The sequence below is a fragment of the Musa acuminata genome, chromosome BXJ2-1 (genome assembly GCF_036884655.1).
Source record: "Musa acuminata AAA Group cultivar baxijiao chromosome BXJ2-1, Cavendish_Baxijiao_AAA, whole genome shotgun sequence".
NCBI lineage: Eukaryota > Viridiplantae > Streptophyta > Magnoliopsida > Zingiberales > Musaceae > Musa > Musa acuminata.
Genome location: NC_088338.1, coordinates 19,025,610 through 19,052,763, shown reverse-complemented (window position 1 = coordinate 19,052,763; position 27,154 = coordinate 19,025,610). Strand labels below are relative to the sequence as shown.

The 27,154-nt window shown below is 42.0% G+C and overlaps 2 protein-coding genes and 1 long non-coding RNA gene across 5 annotated transcripts; all 3 read left to right on the top strand.

Annotated features, from left to right (window-relative positions):
- The first annotated feature begins 34 nt into the window (after positions 1–34).
- On the top strand, positions 35–12,277 carry LOC135584539 (uncharacterized). Of its 3 annotated transcripts, none has more exons than XM_065093743.1 (8): positions 35–943; positions 4,138–4,326; positions 6,119–6,211; positions 6,321–6,503; positions 6,580–6,682; positions 6,760–6,948; positions 7,922–10,371; positions 11,429–12,277. In XM_065093743.1, the coding sequence occupies exons 1-8, from the start codon at positions 713–715 to the stop codon at positions 12,008–12,010; spliced, it is 4,020 nt and encodes a 1,339-aa protein (XP_064949815.1). In that variant the 5' UTR covers positions 35–712; the 3' UTR covers positions 12,011–12,277. The 3 variants fall into 3 exon arrangements, with proteins under 3 accessions (XP_064949815.1, XP_064949816.1, XP_064949817.1); XM_065093744.1 differs by lacking the exon at positions 35–943 and adding an exon at positions 5,873–5,962 and having other exon boundaries at positions 4,187–4,326; XM_065093745.1 differs by lacking the exon at positions 35–943 and having other exon boundaries at positions 4,187–4,326; positions 6,109–6,211.
- A 1,565-nt stretch (positions 12,278–13,842) lies between these two features.
- LOC135598231 (pentatricopeptide repeat-containing protein At3g62890-like) lies at positions 13,843–16,849 on the top strand. The gene is made up of 2 exons (XM_065091770.1): positions 13,843–15,565; positions 16,638–16,849. Exons 1-2 carry the CDS (start codon positions 13,843–13,845, stop codon positions 16,847–16,849), a joined length of 1,935 nt encoding a protein of 644 aa, XP_064947842.1.
- Positions 16,850–17,765: 916 nt separating this feature from the next.
- Positions 17,766–20,212, top strand: LOC108951939 (uncharacterized). The gene is made up of 2 exons (XR_010481498.1): positions 17,766–19,403; positions 19,478–20,212. It is a non-coding gene; the product is annotated as an uncharacterized LOC108951939 (long non-coding RNA).
- The last annotated feature ends 6,942 nt before the right edge of the window (positions 20,213–27,154 follow it).

Genomic DNA, 27,154 nt, shown 5'->3' with positions numbered 1-27,154 from the left:
TATATATATACAGACAAGTGTAGATGTTGGCTGCCTCTAACCCTTACATGCCCTAAGGCTCCTCGCTCTCTCGCACATACATTCCATCGCTTTGCTCCTCCGAAGCTCGCAATTTTCTACTTTTGATTCATCCGTCGATTGGTAATCTGTGGAATCCACTGAATCCCCACCGCCAACAGGTGGGGCTCGCCTGTAGTTTGATTAGGCGCATCTCCCCACTTTGCTCTCCTTGTGGAGGTCCGTCCGGGGCGTGGATCGTTTGGTGTCTGCTTGAATCGGAGAGCGTGGTAACAAAGGCGTCGGCTTTACCTTATTTGGCTTGTATTTCCGCTGCCCTTTCCCCTTGTGTAGGTTTGAGAAAATAGGCCTTTTCTTCCCGATTAGATCGGTGAACTTGACCTAAGGTTTCTGGATTACCCGGTGAAGAGTTTTGAGGAGATCCACCTGATTACCAGAGTGAAGGATACTCCATCTTTGCTCTCGAGTGCTAGGTTGCTGGTATTTAGGAAATACAAAGATTTGATCTTTGTTGTATCTGTTGTCGTTGTGGCTGAAGATCTTCACAGAAAGCCTTTTTTGGGTTGGGTTTTCTTGGAAGATTTGTCAGCCTGTGTACAGTGGATTGAGTTGATATTGCGTAAAGGAGAGTGTTCTTTCTGGTGTGTGGAGGCATCCAATATAGCATAGAGCAATTATTGTACAATAGCCTTCTATGGGTGAGCATGCAGTCCTGGGGCAACCTAATGGGCTATTGCCCAACGGTCTTTTGCCCAATCAAGTGTCTAATGTGACCCGAGCCCTTGATATGGAGAGATGGTCAAAGGCTGAAAAGAGAACAGCAGAGTTGATAGCATGTATTCAGCCCAATCAACCATCTGAAGAACACAGGAGTGCTGTAGCCAGCTATGTCTGCCGGCTAATCATGAAGTGTTTCTCCTGTCGGGTCGGTTGGTCTCCTTATGATTTTTGATCCTTTAGCCATATGTTAATTCAAAGAATATAAATAGTATTGTTTCAGTACTCTCTTTTTACATATTTTAGTGCAGAGAAAGTCAGGCTCTTTCAATTTCTTTTCCATTTTTAGATATTAGACATACATTATATGTGCATAAAGAGGAATAACAGAGTGTACCTTCTATGTTGTACATTTTATGTTATATATGTTCCTTCTTTTTATCAGTTACTTTTTGTTGTCATTTGCATATGTTGACATATCATTTGACCAGAAATTTGGAAATTATTTAAATTTGGATATATAATGACTGTAGTTTGGAAGAAATGCTTTAGTTGACATTTTTTGAGGAATTCAATAAACCCTGGTATGAAGTTGACAAGCTATTGCTTGCCTATTAAAAAGGCTAGATCTAAATGGTGAGGCCTTTGCCTTTGTGAATATGCAAGAATTTAAATTCTTGTCGCATACATTTTATTACACTGGTTCAAATCATCAAAGATACATGAGAAGTAGTGATACAGAGAGTTCCGAGGAGTTGTAACAAGGTTGACCTAAATTAATCACTTCCTTAAGAGTTACCTCAGCTTTGTGGGATGTGGTTATTTTAAATTTTGTTACTTGGGACAATGTGTTTGATTGCATTTGTATGTTGGAATTGAGAAGCATTGAGATAAATTGTTTTACAGCCAGGTTAGAGTATTTAATGAATAGGTTTCATAAAGGAATAACCATGCACCAGTTCAATCATTTGTAGAATCTCAGATATAAAAAGATTTGACATGTTATAAGAGTAGCATCCTTTGATCTAGGATAACAAGGTAGTGAGCTTTCCATCTTGCAGCATAATATAGGAGCTGTGTATTGATTACTGAAGTTATGTTATCTTAGGTGCATGCTTAGACATTTTGTGCACTTTATTTTGGACAAACTCTCTTGTTATGTCATAATTTGTTGGAGTGTGGAGTGTGTGGGGTATGGATGCTGTTTCAGGGATAATATATTCGCTTAATGTTGTTTTTTTTTTGTTTAGTAAATTTCAATTGGGTGTCATTATTGTTCTATTGATGTCAATTTTTGGTTAGCTTCACAGTTATCTGATAGAGTTAATGCATATGAGTTATATTTAAAGTGGAAATTGGACTTCAGGCAGTTAATAAGCCATCAATTTCCATGTTTGGGAAGACCTGCTGTCTTTTGATTTAGAACTTTGCTGGATTTTCATTATTCTAGGAAGGTTCTGTCCCTTTGTTTTCTTTGTTTTTTTTTTTGAGATTGTGGTCATTTTGAAGATTATGCATGAATCTTGGTGTAGTTTCCATAAGCTGCTGTCAGTTATATCTCTTCATAATCATTTAAATATTTTTCTTATGTTTCAACTTCTCTATTCTCTTTAAATTTGTTTTATCTCTTGATATTTTCTGTCAAATCTTTTTCAACCTGTCAAGTGAATCCTGAAATGAGCTTAACTTGAGCATCCCAGTGGTGTACCCACACAATTGCATAACTGCAATAAGATGGTGGTGTTGGATGAAACAAATCATTGAATATCTTGTCTAGAAGATCTTTTATATTTGATGATGGTGGCAGGCTTTTTTTTAGGCAACTTGAGATTCATGAAGAATTTTTTTTGCAGAGTTCTTGACATGGATACTGCTACTTGCTAATGGATTACAAATGATAGATGTAAATTCGATCAACTCGCAAGAGTATTGAATTACTTTTTCCAGTTGACATATATTGAGTAAAAGGATTAAAAAGTTCGAGGAAACAATGTCGAAGGGTCCATAAATGAAGACATTGGTGATAATCATAAAGCTGAACCCTTGGAAAAGCTAATTGTTGATCTATTTTGCATAGAAATTACTGTATGAGAAATTTGCTCATTTTTTGAGCCATTATAGGTTGAACCTGTTGAGCCAGGAACATTCCTTTGTTTAAGAAATGCCTTTAAGATTTAGAACAAAGGGCTAGATATTGTAGAAGTTTTGGTGTTGGTGGTAGAATAAAACCTTGAAATTGGTTTTTATCTAGTACATCTGTAGTTGACCTAAGGGCTCATTTACTTGCAAGGAAGTGTCAGCATTTTGTGTTCCCTACTTTGGCTTTTGAAAAAGAGATCTACAAATTGCAAAGTGAAGCTTTCTTGAAAATGTGACTACCATTTTTCAAATCCTTTAAGAAATAGAAAAATGTTGAATTTGTTGCTTTCTCTCCTTTAGCTTTTTACTTTTGCTTCCAACTTCGATAAGCAAGGGTATTTTCTATTCTCTTGCTCTCTCTAAGGTATAGTGGCTTGGTGTTGGAACCTCAAATTCTATCCAATTTCATGGATTTCACAATCATCATAATCTTGTTGTGTGCCCTTAACTTCATCCATGTCCAATGGATAAGCCTTGTCAAAGGGGCCTTACTCTAATTTACTAAGAATGTTGTTTTATTGATTTTATTCTACTACTAGAGACATAAAAAGTTGGTGGCCTATTGTACAACAAGGCTTTTGCCAATGCATGAGTTTTAGAGTTAACATGTGTTGCCTTTGCTTGCCAGGATATTGTTTTTTCAACTAAGCTTAGTCACCTTGCTTAATACCAGGGCCCAACCTCTATAGTGATATAACAACTGATTAGAAAATAACTATAAAGTGAAACACCAGGAGATACGAATACGAAATAAAGTATGCTTTGAAGCAATATTTTAAGATGATAGCTTTTAAATTTCAAAGGACATGGCCCTTGATGGATCTGAATTGCTATGAACAATCTGGAAAACTGATTCATTGTCATAGTCACTGTTATATATGAAAACTCTTCAGACTGTTACTTGTGCACCATGGGAGTTTTAAAACTTTTGAGAACATATCGTGAACTGGATTGATCTCACATTTGAAATTTAGGTGCATCTGGAAGAAGAAGAGATAAATTACCATTGGATGTGAATTTTCTAATAGGTTGCAGGAAGCACTTAAAGTTTTAATTACAAGTGTAAAATACGGTGGGTTCTTCTTTTGGTTAATTTATTAGGTCAATTGCTGTGTGCCTTTCTGTTGATGTCCTTTCTTTTGGTTTTTTGCAGTTTCAGTTTAATTTGCATTGTTTTTATGCATACTTTCTCTTGTTTTCTTACCATGCTGATGTATTCAAACATGACACTGATACATTGTTTCATGTTTCTTGTGATCTCAGGTTTTCACATTTGGGTCTGTACCTCTCAAAACCTATTTACCTGATGGCGACATTGATTTGACTGCATGCAGTAATAATGAAGATTTGAAGGATTCATGGGCTAATGCAGTTCGTGAAGTGCTGGAAAATGAAGAAAAGATTGAGAATGCTGAATTTTGTGTAAAAGAAGTCCAATACATTCAAGCAGAGGTATATCTCAATTTAAGGCATTCAATGGGTGGACATAAATTATAATAAATATAAACTCTGGCATGTGTCATTTGCTTGCACAAGTATGCTTTCTAGTGAATATACTTCACCATGAATATACTATTTTCTTTTGATCTTCTAACTTCCATTCAGTTTATAGTACTTGATGAGTTGATGTTACTATTCTTTTCCAATCATTTTATAGTGTTCTTCTTTACATGAACATGCGGTGTTCGCTTTGAGTATCTTTATTGTTCCAAGAGACAAAAGTGTTATGATTTAATTGCTCAACTGGAAGCTATCTGTCATGCAACTTAAACATGATAATGGTACATTACTGACAAACAGCATTCAATATTGACTAAAAAGCAACAAGTCAACTGCCTTGTAATCATCATACTTTATGAACAATCGCATACTAAATGTTGTTTCTCTGTATGTTTTGACTTATGGAGTGACTGATAGGATTCTGTTTTTTGTTTTGGCTATCAAGTCAGATCCTTTCTTATTATTTGGGTTATTCCCATGCTTCTGTATGTGTGCAATGAATATGGCATATAAACTAGCTCTTTTATTAGAGTTGGTATCTCTTAGAAAACTATTTTATTCTTATTTTGGAAATGTTGGTCCAATGCACAAGCCTCCCGAACCAATGTGGGTGCTTGGAAGGGCAAATTTATGCAGCCTTGCCCTAATAAGAAAAGAGTTTGTTTCCATGAACTGAACCTGTCACAAATGAGCAACCTTTTGATGGTGCCGAGGCTCACCATCATTTTAATTTTCTTTTGTGGTTGTGAAATGCTGGAATGAATGAGTCAGGCTGTGGAAAGATGGGGGTGATGAGAATTAAATAAACATGGAGTTCATCGGTTGTATGCATCAGTAATGTACCAACTATGATGACTGGGTCAGTACTTGTCCATTGTGGCATTATAAGTGTTGAGACTAGGTCGATCTGCCTGTATCGGTTGTGTTAAATGGACTTCGAAATCCCATGTCAAGTCCTGTAAATATTTAGATTGGCCTAAAGACTTCAAACTTCTCAGAAGTAAAACTGTTAAAAATAAGTACAAATAGATTCTAGGCCATATCAAACTTGTAGATTTTTTTCACTCGAAAATACTTAGATAAAGTAAATTTGTAGCCAAGGATGCCAGTTTCTAATGAGTTTTTATGGTTGGACACTTTGGGTCTGGGAACTGTTATCATTTATCTGGTGGTGTTCTTCTTTCTTTGTCCTTGTTCTCTATTGTTAAATTTCATTATAAATTTTTTAGTCTTCTGAGCACTTGTATGCTAAACATTTCGAATACTGAGGTGGTACCTGTACCAGAATATTACTGAATTGGTGCATATTAATTGATTAGATATGGTTTGCTTCAGTATTTCAATAAAAAACTTTGTCTAGTATGTTGATACTAACAAGTATTGTCAAGGTACAGTATTGAACCAATACAATATGGTTAGTGTGGTCAGTATTACCATAGTATTTGAAACCATCATTATGATATTGTTGATCTTGAGTTAAATGTATTACTTTGTGCAGAATCTGATATGCAATCAATAGGACGTAATATCTTGGACTTCCAATCAATGATGGTTAATTGCTATCTGCGTTAATCTAATATGTCAAGATGTACGCCCTTTTGTGCTGCAACCTACATTTTTTTAATATCTAGATATTTTAATCTTCTTTGCTGTTTTCATTTGAATAACTTGGCTTTCATATGTGATAGCATCTATATGATTCCTTTGGAACATTGTTTCATGTCTCATTTTTAGCCCTGTGCAGGTAAAACTCATAAAGTGCCTTGTAGACAACATTGTTGTCGATGTATCCTTTAATCAAGTTGGTGGATTATGCACACTTTGTTATCTAGAAGAGGTTGGTATGGATTTTGATTCTGATGTAGAATTTGTTGAACTGATTCTAAAAACATCTGTTTGTTCAAGCAGCATATTTTCTTAAGCTAACAAATATGATTGTCTTATAGGTTGATGACTTGATAAATCAAAATCATCTACTCAAGCGGAGTATTATACTGATTAAGTCTTGGTGTTACTATGAAAGTCGTATATTAGGTGCTCATCATGGGCTTATATCCACATATGCTTTGGAGACCTTAGTTCTTTACATGTTTCATGTGTACAACTCCTCCTTTGCTGGTCCACTTGAGGTAACCTAGTTTTTAAAGTTTTTTTATACTACTCACCAGCAAACTCTAATTATCATTATTTTATTTGCAATTATAGGTATTATACCGTTTTCTAGAATTTTTTAGCAACTTTGATTGGGATAATTTCTGTGTTAGCCTATGGGGTCCTATTCCTATCAGTTCACTTCCAGATATGTTCGGTAAGTTTGTCTCACACTTCAATACTAGTTCTGTAGAGAATGTGCTTTCTTGATCCACTATTTGTCACATCATGTAGCTGAACAGCCTAGAAAGGATAGTGGCAAGGTGTTCTTTAGTGAAGACTTTCTCCATGGCTGCAGTAAAAAATATGGTGTTATCATCCCTCGTGATCAAGAAAATCAAGCGCAACCTTTTGTTTCAAAGCATTTCAATGTAGTTGATCCTTTACGTACTAACAACAACCTTGGACGCAGTGTGAGTAAAGGTATGATTTATGCTAGTTATCTGGAGTTATATGAACCGGTTTATACTGATGCTACTCTCACTGACAATGCCTAATCTACTGATTTAAATCACAACCTTAATGTAGAAGATTAACCTTGATTGAGAACAATTACTTGCTTTCCTTCCAACAATTGTGGAAGCAATAAGAGTTTAAAATTTCTTTTTTGGTTTTGCATGGTGTTGAAGTTGGATATATTAGAAAATCTTGGCTTCATTGTAAATTTACTCTTTTGTTATCTTGAGATGGACTCAGATTATGTGTATAAAAGGGAATGAGGAATTTGCATGATTTGGTTTCTGTAAATGGACGTTTCTTTTGAAAATTGACCCTATTGAATATTAACAGTGGTGGAGAAAATTTGAACTTTATTAACCTGAAGTTGTTCCAATCTTTAAGTCATTTTATGGACCTCTTGGTAGTTATCAGTGTTGTGTTGGTGATCATGGTTTCTTTCATAATTATATCTGGTTTTATGATGTTGAGGACAGGACCATGTCAGAAGCTCTTCTTAGCTGATGACAATGGTGGTCACTACTATGTCATGTTTGACTCCAGTATTTATATTTGCTTTGTCAACTGATGAATAGAAAGCAATTATTTTGTCATGTTATGCCTTTGTTGCTAGCATGCACCTTATGGGGGAATATTTCTTATGTTATTTGCTTATTCTTGTTAAAAAGGCCATGTGATGGAATTAACTGTAATTGGGTTGCAAGTACTGAACTATCTATGTGATCATATAATGCTGGAAACGTGGAAGTGACTGGGTTCCTATTACCAGCAATTTTGTATTTGATACCACTATCTATCCACTTTTTGTGAGAAGTTATAGGCTTAGTAATGATTATTATTTCTTTGTCAGAGTAAAATGCTATTTTGACTTTGGTTGTTGATGTTTTCTGAATCGACATGCATAGAGCAATGCTAATATTGTCTTTTTTAATTTTATTAGGTAATTTCTTTAGAATACGTACTGCTTTTGCATTTGGGGCCAAAAGGTTGGCCAGGTTACTTAAGTGTCCAATGGAAGACATAATCGCTGAAGTGAATCAATTCTTCATGAACACATGGCAAAGACATGGGAATGGTCCTTGTGCCAATGTTCCTATCCTAGATTTGCGACATTTGCAAGTTCTGAAAAATGTTCCAAAAGAAACAAACAATTCAAAAAATACCACAAATGCCAAAAAGAAAATTGAAAATGTTGGAATGCATGCTGGTCATGAAAGTGATCTTGGAGCTGGTGGTGATTCTCGAGAGCTCTTACCTGGAATCGACAGTACTATTGACCAAAACTCTAAAAGGATTAATGGGATAAGTAACTACAATAAATCCTTGGTTTCTCGTTGTCGGGGTCAGAAATATTATGGTGGGCAAATCAATTCAAGGGTCTCTGATCAGTTTGAAAGGAACAATAGCTATAGTGGTTCTGTGCACACTGACAAAAGCCAGAAAATGTTTAAATCTAATTACTCTCTTGAGGAAGAAAGGCAAGGGAGATTGCAGTTTACAAGGGTGAGATCCAGTCCTGAATTGGTGGAGGCAGCACTTGATTTGTCTAGAGGGAGGCATGACAGCAAAATGGAGACCAGAAAAACTCAGGATGCTCCTGCAGATACTGGATATAATATCAGAAGTAGCTCGGGTTCTGAAGCTACAGGGAGTCAAATATCAAATGTCGATCCTTTGCCAATGAGGCAAAGCTCGTCTGACAAAAACCTTGAAGTTGTTTGTGATTCAAATAGTGCTTCGAATAACTTTCATGGTGATTTTAACTTTGGGACTTTGGGTGAGGAGCTTGCTTCTGTCTCTGAGAGAATGGAAATGCAACAGGAAGAGCAGGACTTGATCAATATGATGGAATCATCCGACATCCACAGTTTCAATGGACAGGTTCAGTTGCCAATGTATCTTTCTTCTCATTTTCCATTGACATTATCTCCTGTGCCAAGTTCATTTGATATTTCCCAGAGAAATTGGGCAGGAGTTTTTCCTGCTAATCCACCCTTGATTGGTCCTTCCTGGGGTTCCAGTATGCAGTTCCATCCAGGTAGTGTTGCAGCACCTCTTTCCCATTATTTTCGTGATGCCACCTTTGGGTCAAATGGGAATGATGCGGTTGAGTTTGATAATGAGGGTCCTCTTATTACAGAACTGAACTCAGAGGAGTTTGACTTCATCTACCAGGAGAGTGATGCTGGGGCATCCAGAAGGTTCAACTCTGATGACAGTGGCCATCATATGTTTCATTCTGATAGCAAGCAACGGAAACCTCATTATGGTTTAAACCCAGTACGTACATCGCGAAACATAAATTCTGGTGCTTTATCAATAGAAAAGAGTAAATTCACTAGAGAAGTGAGAGGTTTGGTTAGAGAAGATGAAAATGATACATTTCAAAATTCCAAACCAAAAAGTAAAGTAAGTGATCATAACTCCAATTCCAGGGGTGCAAACAAGAGATTTGAAAATTTTAGTAATGGCTTTATGGAGAAAGTCCCCAGGTCAGCAAGTGATAAATGGGAAAGAAAACCAGTCTTTTCTCCAACATTCTCTTCTTTGTCTGGAAAAGCTATAAATGGTTCACAGTCTAAGAGTTCATCCAATCATGTTCAGCCAGTTGTTGATGATGGGATTTCAAATTGGACTTCTATGTCCCCTGAGGCAACTGATGGGTCCGAAAGAATCACAGGATCTTCCATGTTGTCTTCTGGAAACACGAGAAACCAACTGTTAAATGGATTTGAACCAGCACGGGTAACTGGATCAGATCAACTGCTTCAATTTGCACCAGTGCTTGTAGATACTTCCCAGCAGAGCAGAGGGGACAATGCAAAGGGTCTGCCTCTAGCATTTGTTCCTACTGGCCCACCATTTCCATTTGTGATGGTACCAGTGCCAGTTTATAAATCCATAAGCCAATTAGAAAGAGATGATGAAGTAAGTCATTGTGGAGCAAAATCTGACTTGAACATTGACTTGGTGGAGAGTTCTGATCATTCTAAAGATTTCTTGAACTCAGCTGCTTCAAGAGTGCCTGGACCTGAATCCTTTGATGAGCTGCACAAACCCGACATTCTGAACAGTGATCGTAACAGCCATTGGCAAAATCTGGAGTATGGACGTTTGTGCCAGAATTCCCACTATCATGCACCATTAGTTTATTCTTCTTCCCCTCTTATGGTGCCACCACAGTATTTGCAGGGGCCATATCCCTGGGATGGTCCTGCCAGGTCCATGTCAGCCAATCTGAACTTGATGCAAGTAATGGGGTATGGTCCTTCTCTGGTGCCCATGATACCTCTGCACCCTGGACCTGATAGGGCTTCTGGTAGTTTCCAGCATTCTGGAGATGAGGCACCACGATATCGTGGTGGTACAGGAACATACCTGCCAAATCCTGTAAGAAAATTAATATCTCAATCTCTCTTCGTTCTGGAATAAGAATGCCTTATCTGAGTTATCAAATTAGAAACGTGGACTTGCAAAAATTATCAATATTGGCCCAACTGAGTTGTTTGTTCACAAGAAACATGTACACATTTATTTTTTAAATGTATGAGGGCTTGTTTAGCTTCTGACTTTCTTTGAAGTTTTATTACTACTGCAAATATCTACCCGGTTATCAATATTCTCCTTGGCTTCTGGTTATGGTGGATTTCATGTTAGAGTAAGCTACTGAAAGTGTACACAGATTCTTACATAAATAGTTACCATTCCAAATTTAGTGTTTTATCCAAACAAGTGTACACAGATTCTTCTGTTTGTCTTAATATGTGATTGGGTCTTTGCATTTTATGAATTCTTTACATGATGAGAAGATAGGAAGAAACAAGCAGAAATTTTGTTACCACTTGGGTAAGAGATAATGGTAACAAATTTCAGCTTGAATTTGTCAGGTTTTTACCAGGATAAATGAACTTGGAAAAGTTTTTCCTCTTTTTCTTTTTACTTATTAAATTCTTTCTTGAATGTGCTTTGTTCTATTAGTAAATAGTTGACATATGCTTCCTAGGTGCTTCACTACCTGGCTGTAGCACCTGAACTTGAATGCAAGCAACATCATGCTTCTACCTTTGTTACTTCATTATGTGTTGATGGAAAGTTTTGTTTCGTTAGGAAATTCTATCCTATTCATCATATAATAGGTTCCATTAAATGTTTTTTTTGGTTAACAACAGAACACATTTTCTGTGATTTGGATTTAGATACACATTGTAGTATGATACCATTATTGGTTTCATATATGTTCCATATACTTGTGCCATTGTGAAGGCCCATCTCCTCTATTAGGGCATTTCACTTTAACCTCTCTTTGGTTAGCATTATCCTTCAAACAATCTAGTTGCAAGTTTCATAGCTTAAGAGAATGATGTTTAATACTTCTTAACTTGATACTTTACCTGCATGTAGAGGGCATAGATTTGATATTTTTTTTTGGCTCTTCATTTTTGCACAGAAATTCTCTCATAGAGAACGACAATCAAGCTCGAGACACCACAGAGGAAACCACAGCCGTGATAGGCACGACCATAGGGATAGAGAAGGAAGTTGGATCAATTCAAAACATAATTTACGCAATGGTGCTGAGAGGCCAAGAGCACAGCCTGACCAACACGCCACGACAAAAAATCATGTAGACACACAATGGGACTCTTACAGGCATGTGCCAGCTTCCTATTACATGGTCCAGAACAGTTCTTTTGGGTCTTCAAACTCATCGCATGGTAGGGGAACTGTGGTTGGCACATACACACAATCTGCTTTAGGTTCAGACGCTGGAGGTCCGACAAGACCAGAAATTCCTCCTTTCTTGATGGTGTATCCATATGATGAAGGCGTCAGTGATGTTTCATCTGTTGAGCCACTTGAATTTGGTTCACTTGGGCCAGTGCATCATCCAGAAAACCATGTAGCACATCATCCAAGCGATGGAGTTCCAGCAAGTGGGACATATGAGCAAAGGCATGGTGGTACTTATCGAGTTGGTTCATGGCAATCATCTCCAGATCAACCCTCTTCACCTCAGCTTAAAAGGTAGTTCTAAATTAACAATCAATTCACAGTATTTTCTTTTGCTGTGCATATTGTTGTTGTAGTCAATTTAGGAGAATAATGTAAAATAGAGTTTAGATATGCTAATAAGGTGTCATTTTGAACATGAATATGGCTCACAATGGTCAACCCCAAATATGCTTCTTAACACTCGGGTAATCTGAAGTGTATGAAGTGATTGTAGCATGTTTAAACGTTGATTTTAACTTGTAGTTGACAATTACAAGTAGGCCATGATACTGTTCTTTGATAATTCTGTCGTTTGTTTGATGAGTTAAGAGCAAAAAACAGTTAAATACTCGATTATTTATGAAAAGATGGTCACCGATTCCATTGAATCACAGTGTAGAAACTGAGAGTTTGCAGAACTTGTGGTTCAATAACTACACTTCATGACATTTGTGTTGGCTATAAATCTGCCATATGCTAGTATAGTTATCATATGACAGTAATTCTTAGCATCTAATATGATTGATATAATACCCATCTCTGGCTTAAAAAATGGAGACATTTTATGTGGAGAGCTATAAATCTGTGTTACATTTTTCATGGTCGACGTTTCCATTAAGCTTATCATGTTAAATACAATACGTTGCTCTGCTTTCGATTGGTCGCAGTTTAATATGGTGCTATGTTTGCCAAATCTTCTCAATGACATGTTTTGCCAATAATCAGCTTCCATTTAGATCATTTCTTTTATTTGATATCGATGAATCTTGGGATTTGTTTTTACTTTCATCGTTTCGGAACCTGTTCTCCTCATATGTTATTATGAACCAAATTATAATTTGCTATTTCTCTGTATAAATTACACAGGATTATTTGCTAGTTACTAAAAATAAATGTAAAGGTGATGATGAGGTGCCCAACTGGGGCAAAGTAAATAGGAATAGAATCCTTGGAAAGAGCTTTTAACACAACCTTTTCGAGGCACAGCCCATTACATTGATGATAAGGTTGTTATGAATTCAATGCAAATGAGAAAAGGTCTAACTATGATGATGATGGCTTTCATCCACCAAAATTTGTGCATATTTTTATTTCATTTCTCTTTAAAACTAAAAAGTGGTTGCAAACATATTTTATTTCATATGTACAATATCTGTTATCGGAGGAATAATAATGTATATCGATTCTTTTTTGATCTCATATATTGAAGTGTTTATTGTTAAACGAGATACAACAGTGTACATATATTCTCCTTGGATCCTATATATGTAAAAATGTTTCTTATTAAATCGTGGAAGAATCTTATTAGAATTATCTCGAGTTCTTGAATATTTTTTATAGTGGGGATGGGATGAAATAATGGATCCATTAATAAAAAACTTGACATCCTCATAATCAATTATTTTATAAGATGATTATTGATAGAGTGAATGGATTTATCATTTTTTTGAATTATCTCATTCAATTCAATAGTTTGGTGTAATGTGTATCCTCTTGTGTTCCTGTCATGTGAATGGATGAAATGTTGATTGTTGTAACTATTCGTATCTAGTTTATGATGAATTGAGATGTTATCTTATAACTATGTCATTATCGATCATTAAGATGATATTTTATATTTCTCAGGATGTAATTTTATATTTTATAAATGTTATCTTTCATATATCATTGTTGAACTTCAAATTAATGATGATAAAATTATTTAGTTTTATGTCATATTAATCATCCTTCTGATGTATATATATATATATATATATATATATACCAAAATCAATATATTAAAATTAGTTACAATGATCATATAGACGAAGACGACACCCCACCATCACATAAATTAGCCGAAGGCCATAACACACGCAGCATTCATTCATGCCCGCCAAACCACCACCACCTCTCTTCCCTCCAGTACACCCCACACGCCGCCCCAAATGCCTCCACACTTCCGCTTCGTCGCCATCACCACCACCACCACCACCCGCCTCCTCCTCCTCCTCCTCCTCCCTTCAACGCCTCATAAACCTCTCCATCGCCTTCTCTGGAACCCATTCCCTCCCCCAAACCCAACACGCCATTGACACCGACACCTGCAACGTCCTCATCAAATCCGACACCCACTCCGGCAGCCACCTCCGATCGCTGCTCGTGTTCACCACCATGCTCCAAGCATCCATACTCCCCGACCTTCTCACCTTCCCTCCCCTCCTCAAATCCGTCGCCCACCTGTTCCTCCCGGATCTCGGATTATCCATCCATGGATGCGTCGTGAAGACCGGGTCCGACTCGGACGTCTTCGTGAATACCGCGCTCGTTTCCATGTACTGCTCCTTGGGCCGTGTCGGTGACGCGAGGCACGTGTTCGCCGAAATGCCTGAGAGGAACTCCGTCACCTGGAACGCGATGATCACCGGGTACGTCCACAACAGGCGGTTCAGGGAGGCACACGAGTTGTTCTCCAGGATGCTCGGGTCGGGGCTGGACCTGGGCGAGGTCACGGTGGTGACCGCCCTCTCGGCTTGCTCCCATCTTGGAGCTCTCAGCCAGGGGATCTGGATTCACAATTACATAGAGAGTCACGGATTGAGGCTGAACGTGTTCGTGGGCACTGCATTGATCGACATGTACATGAAGTGCGGGGTGATCGATGAAGCGTCCAAGGTTTTCCAGGCGATGAGAGTGAAGAACGTCTTCTCCTGGAATGCTTTGATAACGGGGTATGCCATGAACGGCGAAGGAGAAGCTGCCCTCGAGGCGTTCGATGAAATGATTATGGAGAAGGTCAAGCCGGATGGAGTCACCTTCCTGGCTCTTTTATGCGCGTGCTGCCATCAAGGACTCATCGACAAAGGTAGAAAGCTTTTCGTCGGCATGGAGGAGGACTTCGGCTTGCGGCCAAGGATAGAGCACTATGGTTGCATGGTTGATCTTCTCGGCCGAGCCGGTTTACTAGAGGAAGCTCACAAGCTCATCGCGACGATGCCAATGAAAGCAGACGCTGCTGTTTGGAGGGCACTGCTTGCTGGTTGCAGGATCCACGGGGACTTGCAGCTCAGAGAACTTGCAATAAGAAAGCTCCTCGATTTAGAGCCCGAGAACGGAGAAAACTACATCTTGCTTGCAAATCTTTTAGCTCGCGATCGGCGGTGGACTGATGTGGGAAAAGTGAGGCAGATGATGGGGAAGAAGAGGATGAAGAAGGACCCTGGGTGCAGTTTGATCGAGGTCGATAACAGGGTACACGAGTTCGTCGTCTCCGATCGGTTTCAGAGGAAAGGACTGGAGGAGATCTTTACAATGCTGGCTGCCATGAAGAGGGAATTGAAGCTGGCTGGCTATGCTGTGGACACAGAGATGGCTTCCTATGACTTGGAGGAAGAGGAGAAGGAGATGGCCGTGATGCATCACAGCGAGAAGCTTGCGCTTGCGTTTGGACTCGTAAGAGCTCAACATGGGTCGATCGTAAGGATAGTAAAGAACTTGAGAATGTGTGTGGACTGTCATACCTTTTTCAAGTTGGTCTCGGAGGTGTACCAGAGGAAGATCGTTGTCAGGGATAAGAACCGGTTTCATCATTTTGGTGGTGGAGTTTGTTCCTGTAAAGACTATTGGTGATGCAATCGAGTACCTTTTTGATCGCGTTGTTTCGACGACCCGTTCACTTCTCTAAGCATCCCTCCTCCCCTCGGGAGCCCAGTCTGGTACCAAATCCTTGTTCCTCATATACCACCACATGATCCACAAGCTCTCATGTAGCTCCCAAGTCTTTCTAAGAGTTGCTTCGATCCAATTCACAACACCATCGAACCTACCTGTTGGTGAACTTTTATGCCGTGGCCGAGGAGTCAGTACGACTTGGTTTGATCCCGAATGTGCAAGATCGCCAATGCAGAGGCGAGGCGGGATTGCGTGTCCGATCGGGTTGAGCTATGAGCTAAGAGTCTTGTTGCTAGTTTCTTTGTCGCTGGCCCCTGCACACAGGTCGAGGTCAGAAGGGGGATTTTATGACTCGACATCTTCGAAGCTCAAGTTAGCGTTGAGTGGCATGAGAGTGAGTTGAGTGTACAAAAAAAAGTCCCCCCTAGTCCTAGCCAGGTGGTGGGTTTTATATCTGCACACGATCGGTTATACCTAGTATGTTAATGATCGCCGACCCCTTAAGCGGTTGGTCTATGCCTCTGTGCGCGGACGATGGTCGACCTGTACGGATTAGCGCCGAGCGACACCATCCCGAGCATTCTAGGATGGCTCTGTACTCGGCGGCGTCGTTCTGCGGACGATGGTCGACCTGCACAGATCGTCGTCGAGCGGCATCGTCCCGAGCATTCCGAGGCGGCTTTGTACCTGACGGTGCCATTCCAAACCTTCTGAGGCAGCTTTGTACCAGACGATGCCACTTGCATGACCTTGTATAGGTTGGGAGGATGGTCACGTTGTTTGAGTCGTCGATGTGGTCCATCACATCGGCGTTTAAGTTCCACATCAGTGCTGTCGTGGCTATGGCATGTTGTCAAAGGGCATGCTACCAAATTGTGCCCTATCATTCTTCCCCCCCTAGAGAGCCATGCTTCGACTCCCCCCGAAGGGGCTCGGGGCATGGCTTGGTGTCTTCACTTGAATGAATCGGCTGTTGCACTGGAATTGTTGGCTTGATTGCCGGTTGGTGCTAGACTGGTTGAAAGTAAATGAGGCATGGATGTATGATTGGTCAAGTGGTGTTACTCGAGCATCGAAGACTGGTCTGGTCGCGCTGGTCGGGCGCTGGAGACTGGTGAGGTCGTGCACCATGGCTCAAGCACTAGATACTGATGTGACCGAGCGTCATGGCTCGATATTGGGAACTGATGTGACCGAGCGCCATGGCTCAAGCACTGGGGACTGATGTGACCTAACACCATGGCTCAGGCATTGAGGACTGGTGTGATCGAGCATCATGGCTCGGGCACTAGAGACTGATGTGACCGAGCGTCATGGCTCGGGTATTAGGGACTGATGTGATCGAGCGTTATGGCTCGGGCACTCGGGACTGATATGTGACCGAGCACCATAGCTTGGGCATTGAGGACTGGTGTGATCGAGCATCATGGCTCGAGTACTGGAGACTGATGTGATTAAGCGTCATGACTCGGGTACTGTGGACTGATGTGACCGAGCACCATGGCTCAGGCACTAGGGACTGATGTGACCAAGCACCATGGCTTGGGCAATGAGGACTGGTGTGACTGAGCATCATGGCTCAAGCACTGGAGACTGATGTGACCGAGCATCGAGCACCATGGCTCGATTATTGGGGGTTGATGTGACCGAGCACCATGGCTCGTGTACTGGGGACTAATGTGACCGAGCGCTATGGCTCGGGCACTAGGGACTGATGTGACCAAGCATCATGGCTTGGGTATTGGAGACTGATGTGACCGAGTGCCATGGCTTGGGCACTGGGGACTAATGTGACCGAGCACCATGGCTCAGGTACTGGGGACTGATGTGACCAAGCATCATGGCTCAGGTACTGGCGACTGATGTGACCGAGCGCCATGGCTCAGGCACTAGGGACTGATGTGACCGAGAATCATGACTCGAGTACTAGGGACTGATGTGACCGAGCATCATGGCTCGGGTACTGGGGACTGATGTGATCGAGGATCTGCATAGCCCATAGCCAAAGCCGACTATGGCGGGAGATTTCCCGCCATGCAATTTTGTGGGAATTTCATTTATGGCTAGAGCCTTTGCTTTCGGTGGGAGGCTCTTGTCTTGGTGGGTACATTTTTTCCTTGGAACTTGTGTTTATGCACTCTTTCATGAGTCATTATGGCGAGGTGAGTGGCTGCTCGCATTCGGGGAAGGTGAAGGGTCACCTCGATTGGTGGGGCTTTCTTTATAAACCTCCTCGATTTTGCTGGTTCTTACTAGTTCATTCCAGTGCTTCGACTCCCTTCCTCCATTGTTTCCATTGGTCGATTAGCAGTTCAGGTCGATCGGGATGTCTTCTTCTTCCTCTTCTTCATCTTCTTCATCTGGTCGATCGGGGTTTGAGGTTGCAGCGTCAACCTCAAGTAGTGTCGGGGATAGCTTGTCGGCGGGTGGCGCATCCCCCGTGAGTGAGAAGGTTGTGCGGGCCCTCAAAGTCTCAAAATCGTTGCATGATTTTGATTCTATTGTTACTATAGCGCTGCTCGGCCGCATCTAGGATCATTATAGTATACCGGTCAAATATGAGTTACATGCTCCTCGGCCTGGACAATGCGCCTATGACTTGTTCTTGGACGAGTTCGGGCTGACGCTTGATGCATTAGAGGTAGGGCTCAAGTTTCCTTTGCACTCGATAATTGAGGTATGTCTCAATGGCGAATTTCACCCTCGTAGATGATGCCGAACTCATGACGGTATATGGTGGTCTTCCTTAGGGAGTATCACGGTGTGGGTATATTTAACCCTGACCCGCTCGCTCTTCCTTACTTTCATCTTTCCAAAGGGCTGAGTGGTTACTACCTATCGTCCCGGGGTGATTTTAGGGTAAGCGGGGTACCTTCTAACAACAAGGGGGTGGAAGAGCCATTACTTCTTTATTAATCGTAGTTAGGGATGGGGTTTTGAACTCCAGGCTCGATCTGGTTAACAATACTTCCTCGGAGTTGTCTAATGAGGAATTCGAGCAGCTTGGGCATTTGAAGGAGATTCTTTCTTCTTCCCAGGCGATTAAGAACATGATCGAGGAGTGCTTGGTCGAGGCGGGTCTTAGTTTGGCTCCTCGGGGTATGGTCCGAGACCGTCCCCTTGCCTTTGCTCCAGCCATAGCTTTATCATTCTCCGTGTCGCTGACCCACCCTTGATCTCTTGGGTAGACATGGTGAACCTCAAGGAACTGAGAGGCATGCCTCGCATTTCAGCGACTTCTCGCCCTACCCAATCGTTCGCTCCTCCCTCGGGAGGGCCGAACCCGACAGCACGACGGAGAAGCCTTGAGCAAGACTGTCCATGGAAGAAGGCTAAGGTTGGGACCCGCAAGATGTCCGAGGCGGCTGTGGCTGGGGGGCTACCACCGTTCAGGGGGGCGAGTGCAGAGAAAGTTCTTGGGGCGCCACCCAAGGCGGATGTGTCGGCGGGAGCACGCACGGTAAGGAGCATGCTCCCTCGTCGGGGGTGGAGCCCGGGAGGTCGGTTCAGTCGGTGTCGATGCCAGACCTTTGTCACATCCAAGCGCAAACAAAGAACGAGCCTTTCAGGCTCTGTCGATGGGCGAATTACTTGATGGAGAGGCAGAGGCTCCCCTCGAGCCGCGTTGGCCGGGGCTGACCATGGGGAGCCGCGTGTGGACTGATGGTTTCTCGTCCGCGGCGTATGTCTGAGGTGCGCTCGTCCCGGTAGTAGCTAAGCAGGTGTATACCTCTCCATCGGAGGTGCTGATTGGCAAAACCGCCAAGTCCTTGGTCTGGGTAAGAATGCCGCCTTTTTCATCTGCTCCCGTGGTTTCTTCTTTCAAGCACTGATTTGCGCTTTCTTTGTGCAGAGCCAACACTTCTTTCAAGTTCTATGGGGCTGATAGATCGGGTTCAGGACGTGGGTTGAGTAATTAGTAATATGGGGGATAAGATTACCGTACTTCGTGGTCAAATCGAAGAACTAAAACGAGGTTCTACGCCGGAAGATGTTGTAATGGCCGAGCAGCGGGAGGCTGACTTGGAAGGGGAGGTGGCTCGGTTGAAGTCTGAGCTCGAGGATGCTGAGCGGGAGCAAGGCATGCTTCGAGAACAGCTCGCAGAGGCTCAATGCCTATCGAAGGAGTCTTGATGGAGGGCGAGCTACTGGACCTCTTGCGGGGTTTGAGGAGGCCCGAGCGGAGATGAATAAGGCAGAGGAAGCCCTTGTTGAGGAGGTTCAGGCGACGCCTGAAAAGGGGAAGAAGATTATATCAAAGTACAAGGAATTAGTCGGTTTTCAACTCGATCTGCAAAGATCGGGCCAGGTTACTTATGAATACGGATACCGAGTTGCTCTGGCTTGGTTCCGAGCTCGGTACCCCGATCTGGCAGTCGAGGAAGATCCTTTCACCAGCCTGCTCGAAGACGAGAATGTTGCAATGCCGGATGAGGTGCCTTTTGATGACAGCGTGGGCGATCCCGAGGCCTAGGTCTATCTTCACGTATTTTTGGCGATCGGTCGGAAGTTGTTATGCTTTTGTTTGTCACGACTGATCGGGCTATGTAAATTTTTGCTTATCAATACAACTCTATTCTCTGGAACAGATTTTTCGTGTCATGTGGGGATTCTTGGACCGGCCCCAGGGGTTCCCGAGCTGAGAACACTTGTTAGACATAGAACTTTAAATTTGATATGTGTCAGGTCCTTGGTAACTGATCTCCTTCTTGCATTGTTAGGCGGTAAGTGTCATCCCAAAACACTTCAACTACTCGATAGGGACCCTCCCAATTTGGGGCCAGCTTGCCTCGGGTGCATGTCGGGTCGCTGACCTCAGCCTTTCGTAAGACCAAGTCGCCAAGCTTGATCGATCGAGGGCGCACCTTTCGGTTATAGAGTTTGGTGATAGTTTTTTTGTAAGCCAGGGCTCGGAGGTGCGCGTCGGCTCTCCGCTCTTCCATGAGGTCTAGGTTAGTGTGGAGGCCTTTGTGCGACGTACCTTCTTCGAAGTTCTTAATCCGAGGGGTCGGGAAGACTACCTCGGGGGGGGGGAGCACCGCCTCGGTTCCAAATGCCAAACTAAAGGGTGACTCTCCTATGGCGGGTTTTAGCGTTGTGTGGGAGGCCCACAGGATGCTCAGGAGCTCGTTGACCCACGTGCCATAAGCTCCGAAGACTCTCCTCTTAAGGGCCTCAAGAAGAGCTCGGTTGGTTACCTCGGCCAGACCGTTGGTTTGAGGGTGGGCCACCAAGCTAAACCTCAACTGTATCCCGTAATCTTCGTAAAATTTTCTAAACTTGGCATTGTTGAACAGTGTCCCATTGTCAGTGATGATGGCTTAGGGATGCCGAAACGGGTGATGATGTTCTTCGAGATGAACCCCTCGACCTACCTCTCAGTGATGGATGCTAGTGGCTCAGCCTCTACCCACTTCGTGAAGTAATCTACTCGAACAATGAGGAACCTTCATTGTCCTGAAGTTGGGGGGAAGGGTCCAAGGAGGTCCATCCCCCACTACGCGAAGGGCCACGCGCAGTCTATCGGGGTTACTGGGATCGTGGGTTGATGCTGCACCCGACCATGCTTTTGGCATTGTTGACATCGCTGTACACAAGTCTTGGCATCCTAGTGCATGGTTGGTCAGTAATAGCCTTATCAGAGGATTGAAGGCTAGGGTTCGACTGCCAATGTGCTCTTCGCAGATTCCCTCGTGGACCTTGGTTAAAATCACTTGGGCCTCCTCGGGGGCCAGGCACCTCATGAGCAGTTGGGTGAATGACAATCGGTAGAGTCGTCCATTCATCTCGCAATACCATGCTTGCGTACGCCAAAGCTGTCGGGAGGCAGCTTTGTCGGTCGGAAGCATTACATCCCTCTTGTAGCGGAGGATCTCCTCTATCCAGGTCGGGGTCACATCAACTTTGATAACATCCTTGGCCATGATGGTTCGACAAGGGAGTTGCTTGACCTCGGGAAGAGGCAGTTTGATGCTTGGACCCGAGGCAAGTTTTGCCAATGCATTTTCTTGCATGTTTTGCACCCGAGGAATCCTCGTCATCGTAAAGTGTTGGAAGCGGTCGGTGAGTTGTCTCACCTTCGATAAGTATTTGGACATGGTTGTATCTCAAGCTTCATAATGTTGAATCTCAGATTTTGATGATGAAATCAATAGGTAAATTGTTTGATCTAATCTATATGTTGAGAAAAGTGTGTAGGATTAACTACGATAGTGGTAAGACATAAAGCAAATGTTGTGCCGGAGTCAAGATCGAGATTTCGTTAGGAGTTCAAGAGTTCGTCAGAAGTCTGGACGTTCGTCGGAAGTTCCACCGGAATTAACCGAGAAGTCCATGAGCTTGCCAAAGAAGCTCATCGGAACTCGCCAAGAAGATCGTCGTGAAGTCTAGGAGCTTACTGGAAGTCCGCCGGAACATTGTCGAGAGATCGTCGGAAGTTCGTTGGAAGATCGCCGGAAGCTCGCCGGAAGAACAATTGACGAATCGGAACAAGAATGCTTTGTTAAATATCTTAATTATTGTAGTTAGACCTTAAGTTGAGTTAGGATTGGGAGGTAATCTCACTAACTCAGTTAGGGGCCAACTGGGCCCTTAACAGGACTGAATTGGGCCGGATTGAACAGCCCATTCAGCACCTGAAGTCACGACCGACGATGGCACCGCTTGGGACTTGGTCTCCCAAGTGTTATGGGTGATGGTACCGCTTGTCAAGTAGTGGTACCACCAGAGCTGAGTTTTCGAGAGCTCTATCAAGTGATGGTACTGCCAGACTAGGCGATGGTATCGCCCAATAATGGCGATGGTACCGTCAGTACCCCGAAATCCGGGGATGTGACACTTTTTAGCTCCAATTCTGAAGCCATTGGGACCTATAAACATCCCACCCTTTTCTGCATGGAAGGGTAACAAAAGTGCAATCAAAAGTGTGAAAAATCTTAAGTGTTGGGGTGTTAAAAGTGTTGTAAAAGTAAGAAGAGTCCTCCTCCCTCTCTTAGCTTTATAATCATCCAAGAAAGAGGAGTGAGGCTTGTAAGGGTTATCTCCTAAACCTGTGAAAAGGAGAAAGCATTGTAAAGAGGTGGTTGGTCTTCGTCTATTGAAGGAGGACCATTAGTGGACGCCAGTGACCTTGACGGAGGAGGAATCAGAAGTGGATGTAGGTCACAATGACCGAACCACTATAAATTCCGATGTGTTCTTTCCTTACTGCAAATTCTCTTTACTGCATTCAACTTTACTACATTGCAAACTGCCCAATCTTTTCTTCTACTTATTCAAAGTAAAATAAATGATTTGAGTCGAAACCAATTTTTATCATACGAAGGCTTTTGAATCGACGTAATCTTTTCACTGCACTAATTCACCCCCCCCTCTTAGTACCTCTCTTGATCCTAACAATTAGTATCAGAGTAAGGTCACTCTCGTTTGGTTTGAAACCCAAGATAGATGGCAATTGCCGGCAACCAAGAGGGTCATTCAATTACACGCCCACCCATGTTTAATGGAACGGATTACACATATTGGAAGACTAAAATGAAGATTTTTCTAATTTTAATGGATTTTGAGTTATGGAACCTTGTAGAAAATGACTTTCAAAAGTCTTCTCTTCCGATGAGCGATTGGAATGAGTTAGAGAAGAAGACTTTTGCTTTAAATACCAAGGCTGTGAATGCTTTATTTTGCGCTTTAGATAAAAACGAGTTCAATCGAGTGTCTATTTGTGAAACGACTTTTGATATTTGTCACACACTCGAAATCACTCACGAAGGCACTAGTAGAGTAAAGGAGTCGAAGATAAATCTTTTAGTTCATAATTATGAATTGTTTCGGATGAAGCCAAGCGAGACTATTGTCGACATGTACACCCTTTTTACGGATGTCGTCAATAGTTTAAAAGCTCTTGGTAAATATTTTTCGAACTTTGAACTTGTTAATAAAATCTTGAGATCCCTTCCAAAGAGTTGGGACCCTAAAGTAATGGTTATTCAAGAGGTCAAGGATTTAAACAACTTTTCTCTCAAAGAACTTATCGGGTCACTAATGACCTATGAGATGACTTGCAATACTCATGAAGAACTTGAGAATAACCTTTCAAATAACAGGAAGGTAATGTCACTAATGTTGAATCTCGTATTTTGATGATGAAACCAATTGATATGTGTTTATGTTTTTGCGACGCAGGATGCTTCGATCAGGATGAGACAATTAAAGCAGGAAAAATCATGTTGTGCTGGAGGAAAACATATCAGAAGATTGGACGTCGGGTCAGAGGAACAGTCGACGTATCGACAGAAGGCTTCGGGCCGTGGATTCGGGCATCGGGCCAAGAAGAGCGGATATTGTGCCAAGGATATTGGAGTTATGGAGTCAACTGGCCAATTGGGCAATAGGCCCCAAGAGAGGACGATGCGCCGAAGAATCGGACGAAGCATCGAGGGACCAATGACATGTCGGACAACATGATTAAATGCTTAGTATTAATTGTCTAGATCGATGTATGTTTTATATGTGCAGGATTAACTACGATAGCAAGGCATGAAGAAAAATGAAGCCCCGGAGTCAAGGACGCGATTTCGTTGGCAGTTCGTCGGAAGTCCAAACGTTTGTCGAAAGTTCTGTCGGAACCAGCCGAGAAGTCTCGGAGCTTGCTAGGGAAGCTCATCGGAACTCGCCAAGAAGATCATCATGAAGTCCAGGAGCTTGCCGGGAGTCCACCGGAACATTGCCGAGAGTTCGTCGGAAGTTTGCCGGAAGAATAGACATAGGGACTTGTTTAGCTTAGCAAATGTCTTGGGATTTCGTAGTTAGCACATAATTGGGCTTGGATTTTGGCCAACCCAATTAGGGGCCAGTTAGGCCCATGTAAGAACTGTGTTGAGCCCAATAAGAGGCTCAAACAGTGACCCAAGAAGTCTCACCGTCGTGGCATAGTCTTCGAGACTATGTTAGGCGGTGGTACCGCCCAGCATTGCCCCCACCCAGGCGGTGGTACCGCCAGACCTAGGCGGTGGTACCGCCCAGGGCAATGTCAGTGTCAGACTGACACTGGGCGGTGGTACCGCCCAGCACAAGCGGTGGTACCGCCCGTGCCCGGGGAACTCGAGATGGGAAAGTTTTAGGCTCCAAGTTTGAATCAACTTGAAGCCTATAAATACCCTCTCATTCCTGGTTAAAACACACAAGCATAGAGAATTTAAAGAGGGAAAAACACAGTTGTAATCTCTTGTAAGAATCATCCTCTTTGAGTCTAAGTGTTAGAATAGTTTGAGAGGAGTGAGTGCTTGTAAGGGTTATCTCCTAAACCCGGTAAAAGGAGAAGAGGGGTGTAAAAGGTAATTGGCCTTCACCTATTGAAGGAAGGCCTCTAGTGGACACCGGTGACCTCATCGGAGGAGGAAGTTGAAAGTGGATGTAGGTCACATTGACCGAACCACTCTAAAACTAATGTGTTCTCTGGTTTGCATTTTATTCTTGCCATTTACATACTGCAAACTACTTTACTTAATCACTATGCTTCCATACGCTTCCAAGTTATTAAGCTTCCGAAATCGATTTTCATCGAAATTAGTTTTTATCGTATGAAAGTTTTTAAACCGACGTTATTTTACCACTGCACTAATTCACCCCCCCTCTTAGTGCCAACTCTTGATCCTAACAACTAAGAACTCAAGAAGACCACTTGAAAGAAAATTTAAGTGATGAGGACTATGATGATGACTTGGCACTCTTGACAAGAAAGTTTAAAAAATTCATAAAAAGGAATAAATCTAAAAATGATACTAAAAATAAATTTGAACCCAAGAAAGAACAAGTTATATGCTATGAATGCAAAAAGCCGGGACATTTCAAAAGTGAATGTCCTCAAGCAAAGAAGAAGCAACCAAAGAAGAAGAAGACTCTTAAAGCAACTTGGGACAACTCAAGTGCATCCGAAGAAGAGGAGCCAACCAACACAGAGCAAGTTGCTCACTATGCACTAATGGCTATCGGAGATAAGATAAGCAGTTCATTAGATGCAAATTTATCTTTTGATGAATTACTAAGTATTTTTCATGATTTATTTGATGAATGTAAATTAGTTAGTAAAAAGTATAAACTGTTAAAAAAGAAGCATGCTTCTCTTGTTATTGATTTTGATAAATTAAAAGTTTGAGTACAATGATAGTTTAGCTCCTTGCACAAGATGAATTATAAATGCTTAAAAAGGAAAACTTGCTACCCAAAGAAACCTTAGAAAAGTTTCAGGTTGGTAGCAAGTCTTTGAACATGATCCTTGCCAATAAGGGTCATGTTCATAGAAGAGGCGGAATCAGATTTGTGAGTAGCTCTCACCAAAATCTAACCACCTTTGTTAAAGGCCCTACCTTGCATGTTTCACTCTGAAATAAATAAAACTTTTGTTGCAAATATGGACATGTTGCTTATCAATGTTCGTTTAAGGGATGTAGTCCACACAAATTGATTTTGGTTCATAAAGGAACCGTAAAGAACTCAATGCAACATGATAAGTTGAGTAGATCGATTTTTGAGGCACCCAAGGTCAAATGGGTAACTAAAAATCATCCTTTTTTATAGAAATGTTTACCATTACAAGCTAGGAGCAAGAGATGGTACCTTGATAGTGGACGCTCAAGGCACATGACCGGAAATCCATCTTAATTCTCTAAACTCACTAGTCTAGACGAAGGGTATGTCACTTTTGAAGACAACAACAAGGGTAAAATCATTGGCAAAAGAACCATAGGTAACAAATCCAACTTTTTGATTGAAGATGTGTTGTTGGTTGATGGCTTAAAGCATAATCTTGAGCATCAGTCAATTGTGTGATAAACGATACATCATTAGATTTGAATCCAATGCTTGCATTATTAAAAAATCACACAAAAACACAACTATAATTGTCCTAAAATAAAATAATATATATACTATCGACATTGATGATCTTTGTAATGAAATGTGTTTTTCGATTTTAAATGACGATGCTTAGCTTTGGCATAGGAGAATAGGTCATGCTAGCATAAACTAATCTCTCAAATCTCATCTAAGAACTTGTAAGAGGTATTCCTTGTTGGGAAATCATGGGGGCGACATCATATGCACAGCGGAAGAACAAGAAAACAAAATCCTCGATTCCCAAAGAGATGTTCGTCGTCGTGCGAAGATTGGTACGCAAAATCCGCGAAACTTAAAACTGCGTATAGAGTAGATTGTGTTACCTAGGGAGATAGTATATCCCTCATATTTATAGAGGTCCCCTATCAAACCCTAATGGGTCCTCCCCTAGTGGGTATTGGATCTGCATCCAATAAGACAAGGGCTCCGTCGGATATCTCATATCCGAACCTCTACTCATCGCAATGCCTACCATATGTGTGTGACCCTCTAGGCCCAATATCGAGCTGGTCGTGAGTCATACATGTCAGAACCCTCGAGGCCCAATATCGAGCTGGCCGTGAGTTTATAGAGGGGACCAAAATGCTTAAGCGGGAGTTTACGTAGTACACTCATCAGGCCCTTATATGCTAATCAT

Excerpts from the sequence above, each read along its gene's own strand:
- LOC135584539 (XM_065093743.1), top strand. The coding sequence starts at position 713 with ATGGGTGAGCATGCAGTCCTGGGGCAACCTAATGGGCTATTGCCCAAC. Across the intron at positions 944-4,137 it reads TGAAGTGTTTCTCCTGTCGG|GTTTTCACATTTGGGTCTGT; the intron begins GTCGGTTGGTCT and ends TTGTGATCTCAG. Across the intron at positions 6,683-6,759 it reads TTCACTTCCAGATATGTTCG|CTGAACAGCCTAGAAAGGAT; the intron begins GTAAGTTTGTCT and ends CACATCATGTAG.
- LOC135598231 (XM_065091770.1), top strand. The coding sequence starts at position 13,843 with ATGCCCGCCAAACCACCACCACCTCTCTTCCCTCCAGTACACCCCACA. Across the intron at positions 15,566-16,637 it reads TGGTGGTGGAGTTTGTTCCT|ACTGGTTGAAAGTAAATGAG; the intron begins GTAAAGACTATT and ends GGTTGGTGCTAG.